A 24,326-nucleotide genomic window follows, 5' to 3' on the forward strand; every position below is an offset into this window, starting at 1 on the left:
TTGCACTAATTTCACATGCATGGTTGTCTTGTTACTTGGGCCACAAAGTCAAATTATTTGTTTAAAAGAATAGAAATTACCACTAGTCTTCCCCTTTCTTGCTCATATGCGGCGGTGAAATTCGAACTCAGGATCTTTTATTTGACCTTTCTGATAGTATGTTGAATGACCAACTTAATCAAAAGTTTAAGCTATTAGTGAAAATGTATTATGTAATATTGTATTCAAAACGAGAAAATAATCAGCATGGTTTTCAATTGAGTCAACTCTTCCAGGACGGCCTTTTGCCCGATAGGTCAACACAAGATCAGCATTCGATTCGACGAGATACGGCGACCAATACAGCCCAATTGTGGTGTTGTACTCCTAATTCATACAAGAATTAATGATTGGTCAAGGCAATCGAGCCCAGCCTAACCGAAACGCGATGACTCGACCCGATTATACATAAGTTGAATTTGAGCCTATGAGGTCCGTTGAAATATGAACTTGAGTCAACACAAACTCGATTCACATGGCCCGATTAGCAGCCATAATCTTAGTTAGTGTGGTTTCGGGCTGCGGGCCCTAAGCCCATCTTGAGCCATATATTACCAGGCCCAACAGGGTCAGCCCAAGAATCACTCCGAATCTAGGGTTTGACTTTGACAGCTCAGCTGATCACTGAAATTTAAATAAAAATAAAAAATTATAATCCTAAAAAAAGAAATAAAGTTAAAATAAAAGGTGATTGTCATTACCAACAACCCTCATTGAAAACTAAAACAGTTTCCGAATTTCAAAAAATATATAATAATAATAAATGTAATCTTCTTTATTATTTCTATAGTGTGGGACAGAATGTCAAAGTTTGTATTTTATTTTTTCTTGGCAAGTGTAGTAATTGAACTGTTATACTTATATAGTAGTTGGCACATGCGTTTGATCTTGAACACTTCAAAATCAATAAATAATTTATTTTTAAATAAAAATTAAATTTAAAAAAAAAAAAAAAAAAAATCAAAATCCAGCAGCCAATTGCGGAATATGTATCCTTCTCATGAGACAAAATCCTAATCAAATCAAATACTATATAGTATATTCTATGCAAATCAGGAAATTCGAATTTGAACTAGTATATAACAATTTTTGTAATATGTTTTTTTTTTCTTTTATAAATATTTTTCTATTATTTTGTAAATTTATGAGGAATTGATGATGTAAGAATAAAATATCTGATTCCAAACATCAGGAACTCCAGGAAGACACCAATGAACACAATCCGAATAGCTTTTCGGATTCGATAATTGCTCGTCACTTAGATCGCCAAATTTCCGGTATATCGACGTATGTGCATCTCTTCTATAATCCGATAAATGTGTTATGTTCAAATATTCGGCTTTTAGGCCTCGTTTCTCCAATTTCTGTATAGTCGATTCCGCTGTACGCATCATATCGATATCCGTCGAAATTCCCCAATAGTCTTCCTTCATTATTGGCTCCGTTACGTTGTAGCAGTGTCCCTCGTTCAAACTTTCACCCCTGTAAATATTACTAGTAAATTAAAAAAAAAAATTAAGGATAAAACTAACTAAAAAGAAAGATTTTAGTTAGTTAATTAACATACTGAAAATGATAAGGCGAGAGGCTCATGAAGAACAACTTCGTTTTGGTCCGATTGATGTTTATTTCCAACCATTCCGACCATGTGTTTAATGCCATTTCGTAGAGACGTAGGTTCGTTTCTACTGTTTTGTAGATTGCATCGGAGCTCCTAAACGAACCCCATCTGATGTATTGATCGAATTTAGTGATTTGATGATTTATTTAAAAAAAAAAAAAAAACTTTAATTTGAATTACTTACAAGATAGTCATGTTTGGTTCAAGCCACCACATAAAGGAATTAAAGACGAGTATATCTGCATCAGTCCAATGCCTAGCATGTTTTTCGATTGATTTGATTCTAACCGTACGATCTTTGATCCGATGGGAATATGGATCGTCGCAATTGGATTCAACGAGCAACGGTGACCAATAGAATTCGATTGTGGCATTATATTCCTTGAAACAAAAAAAAAAAATTGTTTAAAACATGTTCATTAGTTTCTGCTAAAAAATGTTAACAAACAAAAAAGTAGTAAAAATTGTCTTACGATTGACTGAAAGACGAACAAATTGTCGATTTGGACCACGGCTTTCGATGACGATGGATGAAGAGAAGACTCGATCATACAAAGCATCGATATCCATTGATTCCTAATCAATGAATCCCCGACAAATACGACCCTTTTCCCTCTTATTTTCTCCATAAACGCCGAGCCATTGAACCTAATTTTAAAAAAAAATTACTAATAAAAAAAAAAAGACGAAAACTAATCGGACAAAAAACGAGGATTAAAAAGACAATTACCTAGGAAGATCACATTGATGAGGCTGCCATCTCCATTTTTGATATTTGAATTCTTTTCTGCCGTACTTCTCACATGCAAACTCATTCGTCATGAACGAACATTTTTTCTCCTCGTATAAAGTGTTCGACACACCATCGAAAACCCATCTCCCCGAAAAAAAGTCGCAGCTAACAACCGAATCATTACTCGAAGGTCCCGTTTTTCGATCCACGTTTCTTGCAATCTCCTCTACTAAAACGACGTCGTTGTTTCGACCCGTTAGAAACAGAGCAGCGGTGAACAAAACCATGACGACGAGACCAGCAAAGTAATGGGACTTGATTCTAATATCCCATTTTCCAAGTTTCATTTTCTTTGTTCTGAAGTTTCTTGAATGCAGCCAAGGAATGGAGGGTACTTAGTAATAAATATAGTAATTAAGGATGCAATTAAAAAATGTGTTCTTTTGTACTAATTCCACATGGTTGTTTAGTTATTTGGGCCACAAAGTCAAATTATTTGTTCAAAAAGTTTGGCACTCCTCTTCCACTTTCTTGTTGAAATATTATTGATAGCAATTACTACTATAGACTATTATTGTAACCCAAAGTAGTAGCAGTTGATAATGTGGTTAGTATAATTAATAAAACAACATTGAAAAATGCTTTTTTATTGTTTTTGTTACATTAAAAAATGTTGTAATAAGATTTGGCTAGCCAACTTGCACCAATCGCAAATCGAACGACATACGTGGATCAAATGTGGCTCGAAAATCACGCGTAAAAACTAAACTATACAAGAAATTTGTATAATAATTATAAAAAAAAAAAAAAAAACCGAAATTATTCTTCGGATTGTAGCTCGATTTAAACTATTAGGACTTGATAATGTAGTCGTAAATAATTTGATTCCAAACATCTGGCACTCCAGGAAGACACCAATGAACACAATCGGAATAGCTTTTCGGATTCGATAATTGCTCTTCGTTTGGAGGAGGCAAAAATTCCTTATAGATTGATGGATGAGCGTCTTTTCTATAATCCGATAAATGCGTTATATTCAAATATTCGACTTTTAGGCCTTGTTTCTCCAATTTTCGAATAGTCGATTCCGCAATGTGCATCATATCAGCATCCGTTTCAATCCCCCAATAGTCCTGTTTCGATATTGGCTCTGTTACGTTGTAGCAATTTTCTCCGTTCCAACTTTCACCGCTTTAAAAATAATAGTAGTAAGTCAAAAAAAGATGATTTTTAAGGGTAATTACTATAGGCAAAAAATAAAAAAGATGGGATTTTATTTAATAAATTAACATACTGAAAGTGACTGGGGGAGAGGCTAGTGAAGAACAACTTCGTTCTGGTCCGATTGACGTTTATTTCCAACCAATCCGACCATGTGTTTAATGCCATTTCGTATAGACGAAGCTTCATTTGTACGCGTTTGTAGATTGCATCGGAGCTCCCAAATGAACCCCATCTGATATATTTACCGAATTCGGTAAATTTTTTTTTATTTAAAAAAAAAAAAGAATCTTTGAATTTTAATTACGTACAAGATAGTCATGTTTGGTTGAAGCCACCATGTAAAGGAATTAAAGATGAGTATATCTGCATCAGTCCAATGCCTAGCATGTTTTTCGATAGATTTGATTCTAATTACACGATCTTTGACCCGATGGAATACTGGACTATCGCCATTCGATTCTACAAGAAATGGTGACCAATAGAACTCGATTGTGGCATTGTATTCCTTCATTAAGACAATCAATATAATCAACCAAATCATCTTTAAACATTTTTCATAAGTTAATTTCTGCTGAAAATATTAACAAAAATAAATTGTCTTACAATTGCCTGAAAGACAAGCAAATTGTCGTTTTGGACCACGTCTTTAGGCGAGGATTTACGAAGAGACGACTCGATCAGACAAAGCATCGATATCCATTGATTCCTATTCAAAGAATCTCCTACAAATACGACCCTTTTCCCTCTTATTTTCTCCATAAACGCCGAGCCATTGAACCTAATTGACGGAAAAAAAAAACATTACTAATATTAAAAAAAAAAAAAAAAAAAAAAGATGAAAACGAGGATTAAAAAGACAACCTAGGAAGATCACATTGATGAGGCTGCCATCTCCAGTTTTGATATTTGAGTTCTTTTCTGCCATACTTCTCGCATGCAAACTCATTCGTCATGAACGAACATTTTTTCTCGTCGTATAAAGGGTACGCCACATCATCAAAAACCCATCTCCCCGAAAACAAGTTGCACCTAGAAACAGAATCATCACTCGAAACTCCCGTTTTTCGCTCTACGTTTCTCGCAATCCGCTTTTCTTCTACCCGAGAGTCTTGTTCTTCTAAAATGACGTCGTTTTGATCTGTTCGAAGCAGAGCAACAGTGAGCAAAATTATGAGGAATAAACCAGCAAAACAATGGGACTTTATTCTAATTTCCAATTTTCCGAGTTTCATTTTTCTTGAATGCAGCTAAGAATTCGAAGATACTTAGTAATACATATATAGTATCAAGAATGCAATAAAATATTGAGAGACTTACATTATGCCAAAGTAGTAGTCGATATTCGATAATGAGGCTAATATAAAACTGTAAGCATGCTTAATTTTTAATTTTTTTGGTAAATTTAAATATTTTGTAATAAGATTTGATTTGGTTAGCCAGCCTATCCACAAATCATAAATCGTGGCTGGAAGTACTATACTAAACAAGATATTTATATAATAATTAAGTAAAAAAAAATATATGAAATTATTCTTCGAATTTTCATATCATCAAAACTATCACGACTTGATAATGTAGTCGTAAAGAATTTGATTCCAAACATCGGGAACTCCGGGAAGACACCAATGTAGACAGTCGGAGTAGCTCCGAGGTTGCGTTTTTTCGTCTTCGGTTAGAGGAACCCAAAATTTCTTATAAATAGAAGGATGAGCATCGATTCTGTCTTCGGACATTCGTGTAATGCGCATATATTCCACTTTTACCCCTCTTCTCTCCATCTTCTCTATCACCATTTCCACTATGCCTAGCATGCTGTCGTTTGTTGCCTTCAAATGCTCCCCCGTGAATATCGGCTCGCTTCTATTGAAGCAGTCGCTCAAACCATCAACCCTGCATTATATTTTTTTTTTCCGTTGGTCGAATGTTTTTTTAGTTGTTATTTCAAGAAAATCAAACAAAATACTTATTGAATCAAGAAATACATGTATACGTACCCGGTGACGTAAGGCGAGACACTCATGAAGAACAATTTAGTTTTCGTCCGATTGATGTTCAATTCGAGCCAATCGGACCATGTTGTTAGTGCCATTTCGTAACGACGAACCTTCTTTCCTACTGTTTTGTAGATTGCATCAGGGCTCCCAAATGAACCCCATCTTATATATATAACCACACATATATATATAATAAAACCTTAGGAGATACAAAAAAGAAGAAAAAAAGAACAGAGAAAAAAAACAGAGGAATTCTTCTTGTTCTTACATAAGTGTCATCATAGGATTGGACCACCACACATAAGTGTCGAAAACGAGAAAATCGGCATCATTCCAGTGTCGTGCATGGTTTTCAATCGAGTCAATTCGTACAGCACGGCCTTTCGCCCGATAGGTTAACACAAGATCAGCATTCGATTCGACGAGATATGGCGACCAATACAGCCCAATTGTCGTGTTGTATTCCTAATGATCCATAAATTCATACAGGACAAATTTTCTCAAGAATATGCAATAATATTTCTAGTGACTATATATAAAAACAGAGTCGTTATCGATCGATTTTTTTCTTACGGTGTCGTGAAAATAGTACAAATTCCCTTTCAAGATCAATTTCTTGTTTGATGACTTAGGAAGAAATGGATCAATTAGGCAAAGAAACGAGACCAATTGGTTTCGATTCATCGAATCGCCAACAAATATAAGCTTCTTCCCCCTTAATTTCTCCAACAATGCTGTCCCATTAAACCTATTAAAAAAATTCACAATAATAGGATAATACATTCAAGAAAATTAAAAATAATGTTAAAGAATTAATTAATTAATTACATAGGAATGTCACAATTATGAGGCTGCCATCTCCAATGTTGATATTTCAAATCCTTCCTGCCATGTTTTTCACATGAGTAATTATCCTCCATGAAAGAACATTCTCTCTCCTTGTAAAGAGGGTATGTGGTCGATTTGTTGTCGTAAATCCACGTGCCTGAAAAAAAATCACAACGAGCACTACTACTACTACTACTAGTACTAGAATAATATCCGTCGTCGTTATGCAATTTTTGTTGATTTTTCAAGAATTTCAAATAATTTACGTCGCGAGTAAAATACAGAGCAACGACTAATAAGGATACGAGGAGAAGGCATGTGAGATGGTGGAACTTGTAAAAAAAATCCCATGTCTTATTAACCATTTTTCATACACAGTTCATTCGGGTTTTCGATTCAGACATGAATTTAAGCTTTATTATTGCTTGTCGGATAAAGAAAATTTCTCGATTTCTTTTTTTGCTATTATTATGTCACGTGGTTTAATTTGCTCTTTTATGATGATTCTTTATACACTACGATTCTGATATTTTGTTTTATTCTGTTCTATATATACAGATCTCATTCTGTACAGTATGCAGTAAGGTACTATTGATAAATTAATTAATTAATTATATAAATAATTTATTGTTTAACACTATATTCTTAGTTAGTGCAGTTTTGACCCTAAGCTCATCTTGACCCATATATTACAAGGCCCAACAGGGTCGGCCCAACCATTAATCCCAATGCAGTGTTTGACAATTCACCCGCAATTGTGCTGAAAATTGCACAAATCGCCCCCAAAATAAATATCGTAATTATCGTATCGTATCCCGATATCAAGTGATATTTATGGGAAAATTACAGTTTTCATCCCTTAAGTTTGTATTGATTTCACATTGGGTCCCTCATGTTCACAAAAAACTCATTTGGTCCCTCGTGTTTGAATAATTTAACACTTTTGGTTATTTTCGTCAATTTAGCGTTAGTCCATCAGTTAAAGCAGTGACGGTCACAAACATGATTCCGTTGGTACTAACGGAAAATTGACGGGAATGACTAAACGTGTTAAATTTTGAAAACATCAGGGACCAAATATGTTATTTTGTGAACATGGGGTCAAATGTTGGTGCAAATTTGAGAGACGAAAATTGTAATTTTCCCTGATATTTACCGATATTTGAGTATAATCAATACATATGCAGAGTTATATCGTATCACGATATTGACTACACTGGTTCACCCGAGTAAAAAAAAAAAAATCCCTTGGTAATTAATCAATGGGCATTAATTACAATACCAGGCAAACACCAATGTATGCAGTCTGAGTAACCAATTGGATTAGAGATTTGTTCTTGAGTTAAAGGCTCCCATTGTTTTCTGTAAATTGAAGGGTGCCCTTCTTTTCTGTACTCTGTGAGTTGTGTTATATTTATCATTTCCACATTTAACCCTCTCTTATGTAGCTCTTCAATTGTGTTTTCTACTATTCTCATCATTTTTGGATCTGTTCCTCTCCCTCTGTACCCTTCTTCCGTTATTTGTTCCGTTTCGTTGTAGCAATTTTCTCCTACGGATTTTCCCCATTCTTCCGCCCTGTGTGGATGGAAATCGAACGGATTTTATCGAATTAGTCTTTTTAGGGGAAAACAAAATTTGATTTTCTTGGAAATCTTTAATTTCAATCATAAATTGGTCGAATTCAAAAATTCTATTTCGATTTACTCTTAATATAAATTAAATAATAATATAGTGTAAATATGTGTTGGTATATATATTATTGGGCAACTATGGTCACCTCCTTAAGGTAAGGTCAAGTTATGAAACAACCCCTCATGTTTGGGTAATTACAACCACTCCTTAACTTTGCATGGTCTTACGTGACAATTCTTACGGTGTTAAATTTACATAGTGAATGAGGTGTTTTTTCGGAAAATACATAGTTGAGGGGTTAGTTGTAATTACCCAAACATGAGGAAGTGTTTCGTAATTTGACATTACCTCAAGGAATTGGCCGTAATTTACCCGTTACATTCATCAGTATATTTTTTGAAAACAAAAACCAGGTTTTGCAGAATAAAATTTTGATTTTAACTCCGATTGCGATTCGAATATTTTGATTTGCCCCCGAACCCCCGTAAAATTTTACATTTTTTACTATATTTAATTCCGAACACCCTTGGCAAAAAATTTTGGTTAGCCAACTTCCACAAATCACAAATCGAACGACACACGTGGATCGAATGTGGCTCGAATCATGCGTATAAACTAAACTATACAAGAAATTTATAAAAAAAAAAAAAATTGAAATTATTCTTCGGATTGTAGCTCGGTTTAAACAATTAGGACTTGATAATGTAGTCGTAAATAATTTGATTCCAAACATCTGGCACTCCAGGAAGACACCAATGAACACAATCCGAATAGCTTTTCGGATTCGATAATTGCTCTTTGTTTGGAGGAGGCAAAAATTGCTTATAGATTGATGGATGAGCGTCTTTTCTATAATCCGATAAATGCGTTATATTCAAGTATTCGACTTTTAGGCCTCGTTTCTCCAATTTCCGTATAGTCGATTCCGCAATGTGCATCATGTCCACATCCGTTGCAATTCCCCAGTAGTCCTGTTTCGATATTGGCTCCGTTGCGTTGTAGCAATTTTCCCCGTTCCAACTTTCACCGCTTTAAATAATTCAAAAAAGATGATTTTTAAGGGTAATTATAACTATAGGCCAAAAAAAAAGTATGGGATTTTATTTAATAAATTAACATACTGAAAGTGACTGGGGGAGAGGCTAGTGAAGAACGATTTCGTTTTGGTCCGATTGATGTTTATTTCCAACCAATCCGACCATGTGTTTAATGCCATTTCGTATAGACGAAGCTTCATTTGTACGCGTTTGTAGGTTGCATCGGAGCTCCCAAATGAACCCCATCTGATATATTTACCGAATCGGGTGATTTTTTTTTTTTTTTTTTTTAATTTAAAAAAAAAACAAGAATCTTTAATTTTAATTACTTACAAGATAGTCATGTTTGGTTCAAGCCACCATATAAAGGTATTAAAGATGAGTATATCTGCATCGGTCCAATGCCGAGAATGTTTTTCGATAGATTTGATTCTAATTACACGATCTTTGACCCGATGGAATTCTGGACTATCGCCATTGGATTCTACGAGCAATGGTGACCAATAGAACTCGATTGTGGCATTGTATTCCTTCATTAAGACAATCAATCAAGCAAATCATCTTTAACCATTTTTCATAAGTTCATTTCTGCTGAAAATATTAACAAAAAAAAAAAAGTAAAAATTGTCTTACGATTGACTGAAAGACGAACAAATTGCCGTTTCGGACCACGACTCTCGACGATGAATGATGTAGAGAAGACTCGATCAGACAAAGCATCGATATCCATTGATTCCTATTCAAAGAATCTCCTACAAATACAACCCTTTTCCCTCTTATTTTCTCCATAAACGCCGAGCCATTGAACCTAATTTTTAAAAAAAGATAAAAAATTACTAATGAAAAAAAAAGACGAAAACTAATCGGACAAAAAACGAGGATTAAAAAGACAACCTAGGAAGATGACAATGATGAGGCTGCCATCTCCAGTTTTGATACTTGAATTCTTTTCTGCCATACTTCTCACATGCAAACTCATTCGTCATGAAAGAACATTTTTTCTCCTCGTATAAAGGGTTCGACACACCATCGAAAACCCATCTCCCCAAAAACAAGTTGCAGCTAAAAACAGAATCATTACTCGAAAGTCCCGTTTTTCGATCTGCGTTTCTTGCAATCTCCTCTTCCAAAACGACGTCGTTGTTTTGACCTGTTAGAAACAGAGCAGCGGTGAGCAAAACCATGACGACGAGACCAGCAAAGTAAGCGGACTTGATTCTAATTTCCCATTTTCCAAGTTTCATTTTCTTTGTTCTGAATTTTCTTGAATGCAGCTAAGGAATGGAGGGTACTTAGTAATATAGTAATTAAGGATGCAATAAAAGAATGTGTTCTTTGGTACTAATTTCACATGGTTTATTTATTTGGGCCACAAAGTCAAATTATTTGTTAAAAAAGTTTGGCACTCCTCTTCCACTTGATAGGAACTACTACTATAGACAGTGGCGTATCCAGTGTGGTCCTAGGGTGTGTAACTGCACACCCTTGATTTTGAAAAAAAAAATAATTCCCTATATATTTATATATTATATAACTGTAAATATATAAATTGTTGATGAGATGTTGTTGCTGAATTGGTAGAGCTCTCCTTACAAATACAGAGAGGTGCAGAGTTCGAGACTTGGATAAGCCTTTCTATTTTGAATATTTCATAGTTTTTTTATTTCTAATACATATAATAATTCAAACTATGAAATATTTGTCCGCGAGTTCTATGCCAACATCCGTATCCACCAAACTTCGGATAAGAAGACGAGCACAGTTCGAGGAAAGAGTAGATTGGAGTGCCAAAGTCATCAACTCCTTCTACAACATCCGACATGAGGCATTCAATTCGGCGAGGTATTATGCAATGGGCCCCCAATTTGGCCCGAATTCTCCAACGATATGGAATACAAGTTGGAGTGGAAATGCATCCACCAAATAGGCAAGGCGTGCCTTACTTTCATATGAACTCAAATGAACCATGAAAGGTGTGCCCTTGCGTATTACATTTTAAAGCGAACACCGATCAACATTGAAGAAATCATATCCGACCGCTTTTGGATCTCCATGACCAACAACTCCAAAGGGCTTTATTTCCCTTACCTCGTTACTGGCTTATGCAAGAAATCAAAGGTTCCAACCAAAACAACGGATATTGACACACTAATCTGGAAGCCGATTAGTGACCTTGCGGCCCGACAATTCAAGGCACCCATCTATGGTGGCGAGCAACCCGTCGATGGCCAACAAATCGCTCCACCCGTGGGTCCAAGCACAAGTTCGGACCACCGTTTTCAAAGGCGGATGGAGCGGGAGTTGGTTATTACTCGAAATCGGTTAGCCACAGTGGAGCACAAAGTTAGCACAATCGAATACCTTCAACGGTGGTCGAGGAAGATGCTTCAAGCTATTGTGCGCCATTTAGCGTGCGGTACCCCCGAATGCGCCAAACCAGAACCATTGCCCGCCAAAAGCTCAAATAAACTTTTTAAGCACTAATTATCGTTAAAACACACCAAAAGCTCAAATAAAAAGGTACGATAAATTGTAAAAATATACACTTAACAACTATACAAGAAATTTGTACAACAAATTAAAAAAAAAAAAAACGAAATTATTCTTCGGATTGTAGCTCGGTTTAAACTATTAGGACTTGATAATGTAGTCGTAAATAATTTGATTCCAAACATCTGGCACTCCGGGAAGACACCAATGAACACAATCGGAATAGCTTTGCGGATTCGATAATTGCTCTTCGTTTAGAGGGGAGAAAATTTCCTTATAGATTGATGGATGAGCATCTATTCTATAATCCGATAGATGCGTTATATTCAAATATTCAACTTTTAGGCCTCGTTCCTCCAATTTCCGTATAGTCGATTCCGCAATGTGCATCATATCAACATCCGTTGCAATTCCCCAATAGTCCTGTTTCGATATTGGCTCCTTTACGTTGTAGCAATTTTTCCCGTCCCAACTTTCGCCGCTTTAAATAATAGTAGTAAATCAAAAAAAAAAAAATTGGGTTTTTAATGGTGATAACTATAGGCAAAAAAAAAAAGATGGGATTTTATTTAATCAATTAACATACTGATAGTGTTGAGGTGACAGACTAGTGAAGAACAACTTCGTTTTCGTTCGATTAATGTTTATTTCCAACCAATCCGACCATGTGTTTAATGCCATTTCGTATAGACGGAGCTTCATTTGTACGCGTTTGTAGATTGCATCGGAGCTCCCAAATGAACCCCATCTGATATATTTTAATCGAATTCGGTTAATTTTTATTTTTTTTTAATTTAAAACAAAGAAAAAGAATCTTTGAATTTGAATTACTTACAAGATAGTAATATTTGGTTCAAGCCACCACGTAAAGGAATTAAAGATGAGTATATCTGCATTGGTCCAATGCCTAGCATGTTTTTCGATTGATTTGATTCTAACCGTACGATCTTTGACCCGATGATATTCTGGACTATCGCCATTGGATTCTACGAGTAACGGTGACCAATAGAACTCGATTGTGGCATTGTATTCCTTCATTAAGACAATCAATCAACCAAATCATCTTTAAACATTTTTCATAAGTTACTTTCTGCTGAAAATATTAACCAAAAAAAAGAAGTAAAAAACTGTCTTACAATTGCCTGAAAGACAAGCAAATTGCCGTTTCGGACGACGACTTTAGGCGAGGATTCACGAAGAGACGACTCAATCAGACAAAGCATCGATGTCCATTGATTCCTATTCAAAGAATCTCCTACGAACACAACCCTTTTCCCTCTTATTTTCTCCATAAGCGCCGAGCCATTGAACCTAATCGACAAAAAAAAAAAAATTTACTAATAAACTTTATTAAAAAAAGAAAAGAAAACAAAAGACGAAAACGAGGATTAAAACGACAACCTAGGAAGATCACAGTGATGAGGCTGCCATCTCCAGTTTCGATATTTGAATTCTTTTCTGCCATACTTTTCGCATGCAAACTCATTCTTCGTGAACGAACATTTCTTCTCGTCGTATAAAGGGTACGCCACATCATCAAAAACCCATCTCCCCGAAAAAAAATTGCACCTAGAAACAGAATCATCACTCGAAACTACGTTTTTCGGATTCTGCTCTTCTTCAACCCGAGAGGCTTGTTCTTCTAAAATGACGTCATTTCGATCTGTTAGAAACAGAGAAACAGTGATCAAAATTATGAGGAATAAACCAGCAAAATAAAGGGACTTCATTCTAATTTCCAATTTTCCAAGTTTCATTTTCTTTGAATTTACTTAGTAATATATTTATTTAGCATTAAGAATGCAATAAAATATTGAGACTTACATTAGGCCATAGTAGTAGTCGATAATGAGGTTGATATAAAACTGCAAGCATGCTTAATGTTTAATTGTTTTTGGTACATGTGTGTATTTTGTAATAACATTTGATTTGGTTAGCCAGCCAACATCCACAAATCATTAAAACGTGGCTCGAAGTACAAAACTATACACGGAATTTATATAATAATTAAGGGAAACAAAAAAAACAAAAAATATAATACGAATTAATTCTTCGAATTTTCATATCAAAACTATCACGACTTGATAATGTAGTCGTAAAGAATTTGATTCCAAACATCGGGCACTCCCGGAAGACACCAATGTAGACAGTCGGAGTAGCTCCGAGGTTGCGTTTTTTCGTCTTCGGTTAGAGGAACCCAAAATTTCTTATAAATAGAAGGATGAGCATCGATTCTGTCTTCGGACATTCGTGTTATGCGCATATATTCCACTTTTACCCCTCTTCTCTCCATCTTCTCTATCATCATTTCCACTATGCCTAGCATGGTGTCGTTTGTCGCCTTCAAATGCTCCCCCGTGAATATCGGCTCGCTTCTATTGAAGCAGTCGCTCAAACCATCAACCCTACATTATTTTTTTTATTTCAAGAAAATAAAAATGAAGTACCGATTAAATCAAGAAAATACATGTATACGTACCCGGTGACGTAAGGCGAGACACTCATGAAGAACAATTTAGTTTTGGTTCGATTGATGTTCAATTCGAGCCAGTCGGACCATGTTGTTAGTGCCATTTCGTAGCGACGAACCTTCTTTCCTACTGTTTTGTAGATTGCATCAGGGCTCCCAAATGAACCCCATCTTATATATATATATATATAATCACATATACATATAATAAACCTTAGGAGATACTAACGAAAAAAAAAAAAATAAGAGAAAAAAACCAGAGAAAAACAGAGGAATTCTTCTTGTTCTTACATAAGTGTCATCATAGGATTGGACCACCAAACATAAGTGTCGAAAACGAGAAAATCGGCATCATTCCAGTGCCGTGCATGGTTTTCAATCGAGTCAATTCTTACAGCACGGCCTTTCGCCCGATAGGTCAACACAAGATCAGCATTCGATTCGACGAGATATGGCGACCAATACAGCCCGATTGTCGTGTTGTATTCCTAATGATCCATATATCCATACAAGACATTTTTTTTCTCAAGAATATGCAATAATATTTCTAGTGAGACTATATATAAAAACAGAGTAGTAATCGATCAATTTTTTTCTTACGCTGTCGTGAAAGTAGTACAAATTGCCTTTCAAGATCAATTTCCTGTTTGATGGCTTAGGAAGAAATGGATCGATTAGGCAAAGAAACGAGACCAATTGGTTTCGATTCATCGAATCGCCGACAAATATAAGCTTCTTCCCCCTTAATTTCTCCAACAATGCTGTCCCATTAAACCTATTAAAAAAAATCACAATCATAGGATAATATATTCAAGAAATATAATAATAATGTTAAAGAATTAATTAATTATTACATAGGAATGTCACAATTATGAGGCTGCCATCTCCAATGTTGATATTTCAAGTCCTTCCTGCCATGTTTTTCACATGAATAATTATCCTCCATGAAAGAACATTCTCTCTCCTTGTAAATAGGGTATGTCGTCGATTTGTTGTCGTAAATCCACGTGCCTGAAAAAAAATCCACAACGAGCACTACTACTACTACTACTAGTACTAGAATAATATTCGTCTTCATTACGTATTTTTTGTTGATTTTTCACGAATTTCAAATAATTTACGTCGCGAGTAAAATACAGAGCAACAACTAATAAGGATACGAGGAGAAGGCATGTGAGATGGTGGAACTTGTAAAAAAATTCCCATGTCTTGTTAACCATTTTTCATACATAAATAATTCATTCAGATTTTTGATTCAGACATGAATTTAAGCTTTATTATTGCTTGTCGGATTAAGTAAATTTCTTTATTATGTCACGTGGTTTAATTTGCTCTCTTATGATGATTCTTTATACATTATGATTCTGATATTTTGTTTTATTCTGTTCTATATACAGATCTCGTCCTGTACAATATGCAGTGGAGGTACTACTTATTAATTAATTAATTAATTAATTAATTATATAAATAAATAATTTATTTTTTAATACTATACTCTTAGTTAGTGCAGTTTTGACCCTAAGCCCATCTTTACCCATACATTAGCAGGCCCAACAGGGTCAGCCCAACAATTACTCCCAATCTAGGGTTTGACAAATCACCTGTAATTATGCTGAAAATTGCACAAATCGCCCCAAAAGAAATATCGTATTGTACCGCGATATCAAGTGATATTTACAGGAAAATTACAATTTCCGTCCCTCATTTTCACAAAAAACATATTTTAGTGACTGGACGGGATCAAAAAAAAAAAAAAGTGTTAAATTGAGGAAAGGACTAAAAGTGTTAAATTTTGGAAACATCAGGGACCAAATGTGTATTTTTGTGAACATGGGGTCAAATGTAATATTGGTTCAAACTTGAGGGACTGAGTACAATCCATACATATGTAGAGATATATCATTTCCGTATAATTTTGTATCTTAACGCAATATTGACCAAGGCTGGTTCGGTTGAGTAAAATTAAAGGAAAAAATCCCTTGGTAATTAATCAATGGGCATTAATTACAATAATAATAAAAAAAAATAAAAAAAAAAAAGATTTCACCTTTGTAAAATCTTTAAAAAAAGAAAATTTGCAACAATTATGCAATGTTGAAATATGGTACAAAATTAAGAATGTGAGCATACAAGAGTTCATTCCAAACATCAGGAACACCAGGCAAACACCAATGTATGCAATCTGAGTATCCAATTGGATTAGAGATTTGTTCTTGAGTTAAAGGCTCCCATTGTTTTCTGTAAATTGAAGGGTGCCCTTCTTTTCTGTACTCTGTGAGTTGTGTTATATTTATCATTTCCACATTTACCCCTCTCTTTTGCAGCTCTTCAATTGTGTTTTCTACTATTCTCATCATTTTTGGATCTGTTCCTCTCCCTCTGTACCCTTCTTCCGTTATTTGTTCCGTTTCGTTGTAGCAATTTTCTCCTACGGATTTTCCCCATTCTTCTGCCCTGTGTCGATGGAAATCGGACGGATTTTTTCGAATTAGTCTTTTTAGGGGAAAAAAATGATTTTCTTCGAAAGTGATCATCTAATTTTGATCCAAAAATAATAATAAAGGATGTGTAATGGGAAAAAAATCATCGACATTCGGAAAAATAATAAAGGAATTACTCGAACATGAGAGCGTGTTTCGTAATTTGACATTACCTCAAGGAGGTGACCGTAATTTACCTTTACATTTGTCAGTATATATTTTGAAAATAAAAACCAGATTTTGCAGAATAAAATATTGATTTTAACTCAGATTACTATTTGAATATTTTGAATTAAAATTGGAAACAAGAATTTTCAGAAATTGAAATGAAAATATAATAAATTGAAAATAAATAATTTTGTGGATAAAATGTTTGAATAAAAAAGAGTGTATGTAACCTCTCATGAGTAGGGGACATGGTCATGAAAAAGAGTTGACTTTTGGTACGGTTGACATGAATTTCCAACCAATCAGACCACGTCTTTAGTGCCATTTCGTAGATACGAAGCATTTCTACTTTCTTGTATATTCCATCTGTACTATTAAACGAACCCCACCTGATCACACAATTTAATAATATTAATTATTATTATTATTTAAAAATAATAAATAAATAAATAAAAATTAAGACGATGGAAATATATTAACATTTGTAGTAGATATGGGCTTGGGCTTTTAATAAGTACAAAGTACTTACAAGACATCCATTTGGGGCCTTCGCCACCACAGGTAAGTGTTGAAAACCAGTACATCGGCGTCGGTCCAGTGGCGCGCGTGCTTCTCAATCGCTTGGGCTCTCACTATGCGTTCCGGTAACCGGTGGCTCACGGGGTCGTCTGAATTTGACTCCACCAGCAGTGGGGCCCAGTAAAATTCTATTTTTGCATTGTAGTCCTTCAATTAATTCACAATTAATTTTAGCTATAATTATAATAATGAAAGATATATATATATATACATAATATGGAGTTAATTAATTAGTACTCACTTTAGCCTTGAAGGTGATCAAAGAGCTGCCATTGTTGTGCATGTATTTCCGGCCTTTAGGGATTGCCTTATCAAGCAAGCAAACCATAGATACCCATTGCCCTCTGTTTAAAGAATCCCCAACAAAAACAAGCCTTTTGTTCCTCAATCTCTCTAACAATGCTGTTGCATTGAACCTTTATTAACATACAAAAATAAATAAAATTATTTTAAGATGTTCTTTTTGGTTTGTATATATCAGATTGTGGTGTATATATCAGAAACTGCATTTTTGCACAAAACGAGTACAAACTAGCGAGTATTCCACATAATTTAGAAGATTTCACTAAATTTGACACCGCAATGGTGGATGTATAAGAACATTCATACTTGATGGGTGGTTATAATTACCCAAAGAGGAGGGGGTTTTCGTAATTTGACCTTACTCAGGAGGGTGGACATGTAGAAGATTCATAGTTGCGGGTGGTTGTAATTACCCAAACATGAGGGTTTTTTTTGTAATTTGACACTACCTCAAAGGGTTGACGTGTAAGAAGATTCATAGTTGAGGGGTGATTGTAATTACCCAATCAAGAGATGTTTTTTCGTAAGTTTACTTTACCTCAGGGGTTGGCCGTAATTTACCATATAGTTAACGAGGGTTTATTGAAATGGACACCCCTTTGCTTTCTTTAATTTTTAAAAAACTCCTTATGTTATTTTTTTTAGCAAATTATCCCTACAATTTATAATATAGGGTGTTCTCTTAGCATTTTGATATAACATAGGGGTACTAAATGCAATAAAGTCATATAATATAAAGAGAGAGAGAGAGAGAGAGAGAGAGAGAGAGAGAGAGAGAGAGAGACCTAGGTAAGTCACAGTGATGAGGCTGCCACCTCCAATGCTGATAATCCAAATCATTTCTTCCAAATTTTCCACATGCCAATTGATCCGACATGAAACTACATTCTTCCTCTTTGTACAACGGGTAAGACTCGTTATCAAAAACCCATTTCCCCGAAAACAAATCACACCGGCCGGAGTTCTTTGTCGTCTCCGACAACGTGCTGTTACCGGCCGTAGTCTGATCAACATTCCCACCTTCATCTTCTTGTACTAAGTAGCCACTCTCCGCCGTCAGATATATCGCTCCGACAACTAACGCCGCCACGAGTACAGCTACTAGTGTCTGAAAGCTGCACCTGATATCCATTGTTGTTGTCCCGGAATATTCCCCCGGGAGAATGCTGTTTTTCTTGGCCATTTTATTCGGCTTTTCTTTCGACTGGAGTACTGTGTGTGCATGTGCGTGTTTTGTGTCGAGCTAGGGTTTATATTTTATTGTATGTGAAAAAATGGATAATTAGGTAAGAATGAGCTTTCGTGATTTGTTAATGATGAATTCAGTGGAACAAGTACGTAGTTCTCAATTGTTGCTTTGCTTATATTTCTTCTGTGCAACTGCTTTTTTGCAATTTATATTACACACACAAAAAAAAAAAAATAATAATAATAAATATTGAGTATTTTAAAAAATTAAAATTTATAAACATTACAATTTAAAAAAAACAAAAAAATATTTATAGGTATGGCATTGCTTTCATGCATAGATAATAGAAAATGGGAATTTTTGCCGAAACATACATATAAATATAAAGAAATTGTTTTTTATTGCATGGTTCTGTGTATTATGTATATATGGATTAATTTGCTTATTATTGCAAAGTTTAATGTATTTTGTTGGTAATAATAAAAAGTTGGATGTAAAATTAGGTAAGAGCAGTTGAAGTGTTGGGTGAGCGGTTGACATCTTGAGTCGTTGAAGTCAAGGCAGCTCCCACAAAACCTCTGATACATAATTAAATTAAAAAGTAGTACATCATATATATATATATATATCCACTAGACATTGGACTGTGACATATATAAGTTAGAATTTTTTTATTTCATTGATAATTAAATGAAAATAAAATTGGATAATAAATTATGAGATTCAACTCTTTAATCTAACATTTCCTTATCATCTCCATGTGCCTTGCTATGATCACAAATCTACTTTTCTTTCCCACCAAGCATTATATATGTGTGTGTGTGTGTGTGTATATATATATATATATAATTGGAGAGTTTATTAAAATGATTTTTTAAAGTATATATATTCATCCAAACACCAAAAGTAATGGAAAACTACTAGATTAATTGAAGATGTGATAGTCCCCAAATATGTATATTTCTTTACATATTTTACACACTCAATGTGTACGTAGTATGTGTATATATATATGTCTAATAAGATTGTTAATTAATAATCAAGCTCGATTCAGCACAACTGTTCGGTTTGAACAAATCACAATTAAGAATAGTTCATGCACAAAATTTCAAAGCAAACAAGAACCCTAGTATGAGACATTTAATCTAAATTTGTTGACTCAATTGTAATAGAACACAAAACAATTGGAGAATGAACGAGATCTTTATTCAATCAATAAGAACAAGAGTTTACAAAACAATCAATAAGAAGATCGAACTACAAAGAATTTCTTCAAAAAATTATCTATATTATATTGTTTCTCTCTCTCTCTCTCTCTCTCCCTCAAATCAGCTACTCCGTTTATATCCTTCCAGAAATTAACTCGATCCCTAAGTTTTCAGCACGCGTATCTTGAGTTTCACCTCAACAAGACAGTTAGTTGTTATTCTGATCATGTGATCAATCATCTAGTGCATATACAATTAGTTGATTGCATGACACTCATCAGATTCTATAACGATCACAGCCACTCATCTTGATGAACCGATGATCAAATCCAACAACAAGATTTTAGAGGAATCGATGAGATTTTTTTCAAGGGCAAAACAAAAGAAAAGGGAAGAATATTATTTAGTGCAAAGAAAAAGGCCAAAAGAGGTGACAAGAATATAAACGAGACTACCTATATAGGCCACCCACAAATTAAAGGCCCACAACTTGTATTTGGTATTGGCCATGAAATTGTAATAACATAAAAGATAATCGAATGGCCTTATCTTTTTTCAACACCTTATGATATATTTATTACAAATTGTAATATCAACATTTTATTTATTAGGTTGTGGTTATTTCTTTATTTTCAAAATTTGTTCTTGCGTGATAACTGCCAAATAGAATGCTATCTTTTTTTTATTTATATACACATAAACACACACATCCACGTTGGTGTGTGTAAATCAGCGAAAAAATAATTTAGTGTAACATTTATCGAGTGTAGCATAGAAATAACTCTTCCTAATATTGTACGTTCAATTTGTCAATTTGTGAATTTTCGAAATATTCCGAAATGTTTAGCCATAAAAAGTGATTTTATAAAGTAAAAGATTCTCCAATTCAAACTGAAAAAAAGAGATATTGACTGATATTGGTCTTTGGAATATTTCCGTACCATAAAACAGCTCTTTATCATCTACATGAGCCAATTAAAGACTTATCTCTAAATAATAAAATTAAATATTAACTATTAAAACTAAAAAGAAAATAAAAGATTAAATTAAAAAAATAGGAGATTTTTTAGTGGGATACCGTGAAGCCATTGAAAGACACCGCATGGGATTATTTAAAGACCCCTCCAGATTCCAATTTCCAACTTTGCACCCCCTAAATTCGACTTATCTCCTAATTACCTATTTAATTATTTTTTTTATTTTTAACATTTTATTAATTGTTTAATTAAAGAATGGCTATTTATTTAATTTTATAACTGTAGTCCCTGGACTAATGAATTTAATTTTAGGGCTCCAATCCACTAACTAAATTTAATTGGAGACCGTAATTATAAATTGATTTTGAAAGTTAAGTGACGGAATTTAATTAACAATTAATCTCATTTATGAGTTTAATTAGCAAATTTTGGTCCATGCTTAGAGAATGTTCCGCTAAGCCTATAGTAAAATGTTAAAAAGACATTTTTATTTAAGATCTTATAATAAGTAAAAATCGTTACCTAAACACTTAAAAATTACTCCAAAAAATATTTATTAATTAATTAATTTATTTGAGGCATATAATCACAAAAAAGAAAAGGGGCAAGTTGCATGCATATTGTATGATGTAAAATAGAGAAAAAGAGGAAAAAGATAAAAACAAGTTGCACAAGTTGCAGTACTTGCCTACTTTAATTTATTTTTTATTTAAACAGCTAATTATGTCTCACTCACACCAAAACCCCAACTTGCACCGCTAGCTGTTTTGATTCCTTTCATCTTAATTACTACTATTTATAGCCTTTTCTTTTTATTTATTTTTTTATTTTTTTATAAACAATATTAATTATTATATTTATATATCAAAAAAAAAAAAAAAAAACAGCAAATTATTACATGCATCCATCCCCCCTATTATCTCATCCCCATGCATTCTAAATTTCTGTACTCTGTTATTATTATTATTGTTACTTGAAATTAGCCATGTTATAATTAATTAAGCAACGTTTTAAATTAATTGCAATCTGGATTAGCAAATCCATACTGTATAACCTGGTCAACGTTTGCCGTAGACTAATTAAGTTTTTTTTTTTTTTTTTTTTTTTGCCGCTACAAATTTTCTGTTATGTTGCCAAACAGAAATTAAATACTGCTTTGACGCAGTTAAATGAATTTATTAATTATTACTTGCGATTTGCAAACGTTAATGAACACATCGTACTCGTGAACCTGAAACTAAACTAACACACTCCACTAATTAATTAATCAACCAAATTACATATATATGATCACCTGGTCACTGTTGATCGAAGCTAATTGGTTTTAATTATTCAACAAATTTTATTTATTTATCTACCAAAAATCAACATGTATATCTTAATTCTCATCCAAAACCAATCGGTTAATTTGCTTAATTATTATAAAGAATTTTACAATATAATAATTAATCAAGAAGTATATATATATATATATATATATATATATCAAAGTATTCAAAAATATAATTAGAAGATTAAAACATAATTAAGCGAGATTAAAAAAGATTAAATTATTAAAAAGAAAAGTAGAAGACTATTCTGGACAAAGAACGATTGATGATTGATCATAATTAATTAACAGCCTAAAAGCGAAGATATTAAAAAAAAAAAGAACATAAAAATTATTACATGTTCCTCGAACAAAAAAAAAAGAAGAAAAAAAACATCGGATCGATCGACCAAGTGTGTAATAATAGTTTAGATTTTGCATGTCTGTAATTAAAAATTGTTTTATTCAGGAAGAAGAAGAAGGGTTTCGTCTGGAAAGATTCTGTGCGATCTGAGCCAATGACTGAAGATTGCATTTAACAATGGTGTCAACGAAAACGCAGGTTTCGTCTTTCGTGTTACCTTGCGGCACGTCTACTACGTACGACTCCACCACCACGGTGCCTCCGCCGCCGCCGCCCGCCGCCGCGTGTAGTGTTGTGACGGATCGGTAGTTGGCGAGGCGGTGGTCTCCGCCGACGACGCTGAAGCTGATGACGTGGCGCTCGTCGTCGAGGATCTCGAGTCGCTCGGTGCTGCTGACGGCGGGGAGGCCGGAGATTACGCGGACCTCCCGGAGGGTTCCGACGTCGCCGTCGCCGAGGACGAGGTGGCAGCTCTTGACGAAGTGCTTGTACGCCTGCGGGTTGTCGAAGCGGCGGACGACCGACCACACGGTGGACACCGGCGCCGAGATGTGCTGGCTCACGGAGCTGCAGCACTGGTTCGGCCCCACCGCGTGTGTGTGGTACCGGGCCACGTTTTCCGGTACCTGGGCGGCGTCCGGGTGGCGGTATGCTTGCTTGCACGCCGCCGCCGCGGCGGTGGTTGGTGTTTCGTTGATTCTTTGGAGTAGAAGAGAGGATTTCGGAGACATTTTCATGGAGGTTTTTTTCTCTGAATTTAATTCTCTTTTTAATTCTTTTTTTTTTTTTGTCGTCGTTCTTCAATATAGCTAAAGAAGAAAGAGATGTATATATATATATATATATATATATATATATCAAATCTGTGTGTGAGAGAGTGGTTCTAAAGATTCATGTGAGGGCAATTAAAATAGGATCTACTTGCATTAGCAAAATTACCAAAATAGCCTTGTAAATTCAAAAGAATATAATTTTATTTTATTTTTGAATTATTTAAAGAAAATAGTGCAAGTCTCAATCGACATGAAATTGAATTTAAAAATATATAAAAAAAGATTTTAACTATTTCTAGGGTTTGTAAAAGGGCAAGTGGGGTTTTGATCAGACTGTCGTTACCTTGAAAGAAAATATTTTTATCCCACCATGCCAAATTGGAGGATAATCCAATATTAATTAATTAAATAAATTTGGAAAAAGAAAAAAGAATATATAAAATGGCTCAACTGCCCCTCAATCAATTTGATTTAAAAAAATTAAATGGGCGACGATCAACTTGTTCGACAATTGTGTACTACACAGTCCTCCTCTCGTGGTTCATAATTCAGAAATTGGACCAGATTCAATTTTCTGATTTATTTATTTCTTTCTTTCCAATTTGAAATATTTTTTAAATTAATTACTATTATTTGTGCAAGTGATTGTTGTACAATTGTACTTGGATTTTGATCACTCTCGTGAAATTATTTGACACTAGCTCTGGATTTTTGGTCCATTCCAACTGTTCCACCTCGTGGGGCATTCAATTGAACAACATTTCTGCAGTAAAATATGCAGCAATTAATTGATATCTTAAAATTAAATAATTTAATGAAGCTCAATTATATTATTAAATTTTTAATAAAAAATATGACTAGAAAATAAGATAAATCATAATAACATAATATTTGTGGATCGGCCA

The 24,326-nt window shown here is 34.2% G+C and overlaps 7 protein-coding genes across 8 annotated transcripts; all 7 read right to left on the reverse strand.

Moving 5' to 3' along the window:
* Window positions 1-993: 993 nt before the first annotated feature.
* LOC105953128 (protein trichome birefringence-like 34) lies at window positions 994-2,823 on the reverse strand. Its single transcript, XM_012976758.2, has 5 exons — window positions 2,391-2,823; window positions 2,134-2,308; window positions 1,845-2,041; window positions 1,607-1,768; window positions 994-1,521 (listed from the first exon to the last, which is right to left on the reverse strand). Exons 1-5 carry the CDS (start codon window positions 2,738-2,740, stop codon window positions 1,182-1,184), a joined length of 1,224 nt encoding a protein of 407 aa, XP_012832212.2. The 5' UTR covers window positions 2,741-2,823; the 3' UTR covers window positions 994-1,181.
* Window positions 2,824-3,195: 372 nt separating this feature from the next.
* LOC148767203 (protein trichome birefringence-like 34) lies at window positions 3,196-4,950 on the reverse strand. Its single transcript, XM_088824802.1, has 5 exons — window positions 4,479-4,950; window positions 4,221-4,395; window positions 3,926-4,122; window positions 3,688-3,849; window positions 3,196-3,584 (listed from the first exon to the last, which is right to left on the reverse strand). The coding sequence occupies exons 1-5, from the start codon at window positions 4,847-4,849 to the stop codon at window positions 3,245-3,247; spliced, it is 1,245 nt and encodes a 414-aa protein (XP_088680928.1). The 5' UTR covers window positions 4,850-4,950; the 3' UTR covers window positions 3,196-3,244.
* Window positions 4,951-5,157: 207 nt separating this feature from the next.
* On the reverse strand, window positions 5,158-6,933 carry LOC105952747 (protein trichome birefringence-like 34). Its single transcript, XM_012976327.2, has 5 exons — window positions 6,440-6,933; window positions 6,185-6,359; window positions 5,880-6,076; window positions 5,612-5,773; window positions 5,158-5,507 (listed from the first exon to the last, which is right to left on the reverse strand). Exons 1-5 carry the CDS (start codon window positions 6,802-6,804, stop codon window positions 5,177-5,179), a joined length of 1,230 nt encoding a protein of 409 aa, XP_012831781.2. The 5' UTR covers window positions 6,805-6,933; the 3' UTR covers window positions 5,158-5,176.
* Window positions 6,934-7,683: 750 nt separating this feature from the next.
* Window positions 7,684-18,969, reverse strand: LOC105952815 (protein trichome birefringence-like 34). Of its 2 annotated transcripts, none has more exons than XM_088824225.1 (5): window positions 18,387-18,969; window positions 17,540-17,714; window positions 17,249-17,445; window positions 16,950-17,108; window positions 7,684-8,017 (listed from the first exon to the last, which is right to left on the reverse strand). In XM_088824225.1, exons 1-5 carry the CDS (start codon window positions 18,782-18,784, stop codon window positions 7,699-7,701), a joined length of 1,248 nt encoding a protein of 415 aa, XP_088680351.1. In that variant the 5' UTR covers window positions 18,785-18,969; the 3' UTR covers window positions 7,684-7,698. The 2 variants fall into 2 exon arrangements, with proteins under 2 accessions (XP_088680351.1, XP_012831846.2); XM_012976392.2 differs by lacking the exon at window positions 7,684-8,017 and adding an exon at window positions 16,019-16,525 and having other exon boundaries at window positions 18,387-18,966.
* LOC148767204 (protein trichome birefringence-like 34) lies at window positions 8,648-10,412 on the reverse strand. The gene is made up of 5 exons (XM_088824226.1): window positions 10,006-10,412; window positions 9,745-9,919; window positions 9,445-9,641; window positions 9,196-9,357; window positions 8,648-9,103 (listed from the first exon to the last, which is right to left on the reverse strand). Exons 1-5 carry the CDS (start codon window positions 10,353-10,355, stop codon window positions 8,764-8,766), a joined length of 1,224 nt encoding a protein of 407 aa, XP_088680352.1. The 5' UTR covers window positions 10,356-10,412; the 3' UTR covers window positions 8,648-8,763.
* On the reverse strand, window positions 11,735-13,358 carry LOC105952748 (protein trichome birefringence-like 34). Its single transcript, XM_088824127.1, has 5 exons — window positions 13,003-13,358; window positions 12,738-12,912; window positions 12,437-12,633; window positions 12,188-12,349; window positions 11,735-12,082 (listed from the first exon to the last, which is right to left on the reverse strand). The coding sequence occupies exons 1-5, from the start codon at window positions 13,356-13,358 to the stop codon at window positions 11,743-11,745; spliced, it is 1,230 nt and encodes a 409-aa protein (XP_088680253.1). The 3' UTR covers window positions 11,735-11,742.
* Window positions 18,970-22,551: 3,582 nt separating the features above from the next.
* LOC105952814 (abscisic acid receptor PYL4) lies at window positions 22,552-23,455 on the reverse strand. Its single transcript, XM_012976391.2, has one exon. The coding sequence runs from the start codon at window positions 23,383-23,385 to the stop codon at window positions 22,750-22,752; it is 636 nt and encodes a 211-aa protein (XP_012831845.2). The 5' UTR covers window positions 23,386-23,455; the 3' UTR covers window positions 22,552-22,749.
* Between the last annotated feature and the right edge of the window lie 871 nt (window positions 23,456-24,326).

This window comes from Erythranthe guttata, chromosome 10 (genome assembly GCF_056151865.1).
Source record: "Erythranthe guttata isolate IM_541 chromosome 10, IM_541, whole genome shotgun sequence".
NCBI lineage: Eukaryota > Viridiplantae > Streptophyta > Magnoliopsida > Lamiales > Phrymaceae > Erythranthe > Erythranthe guttata.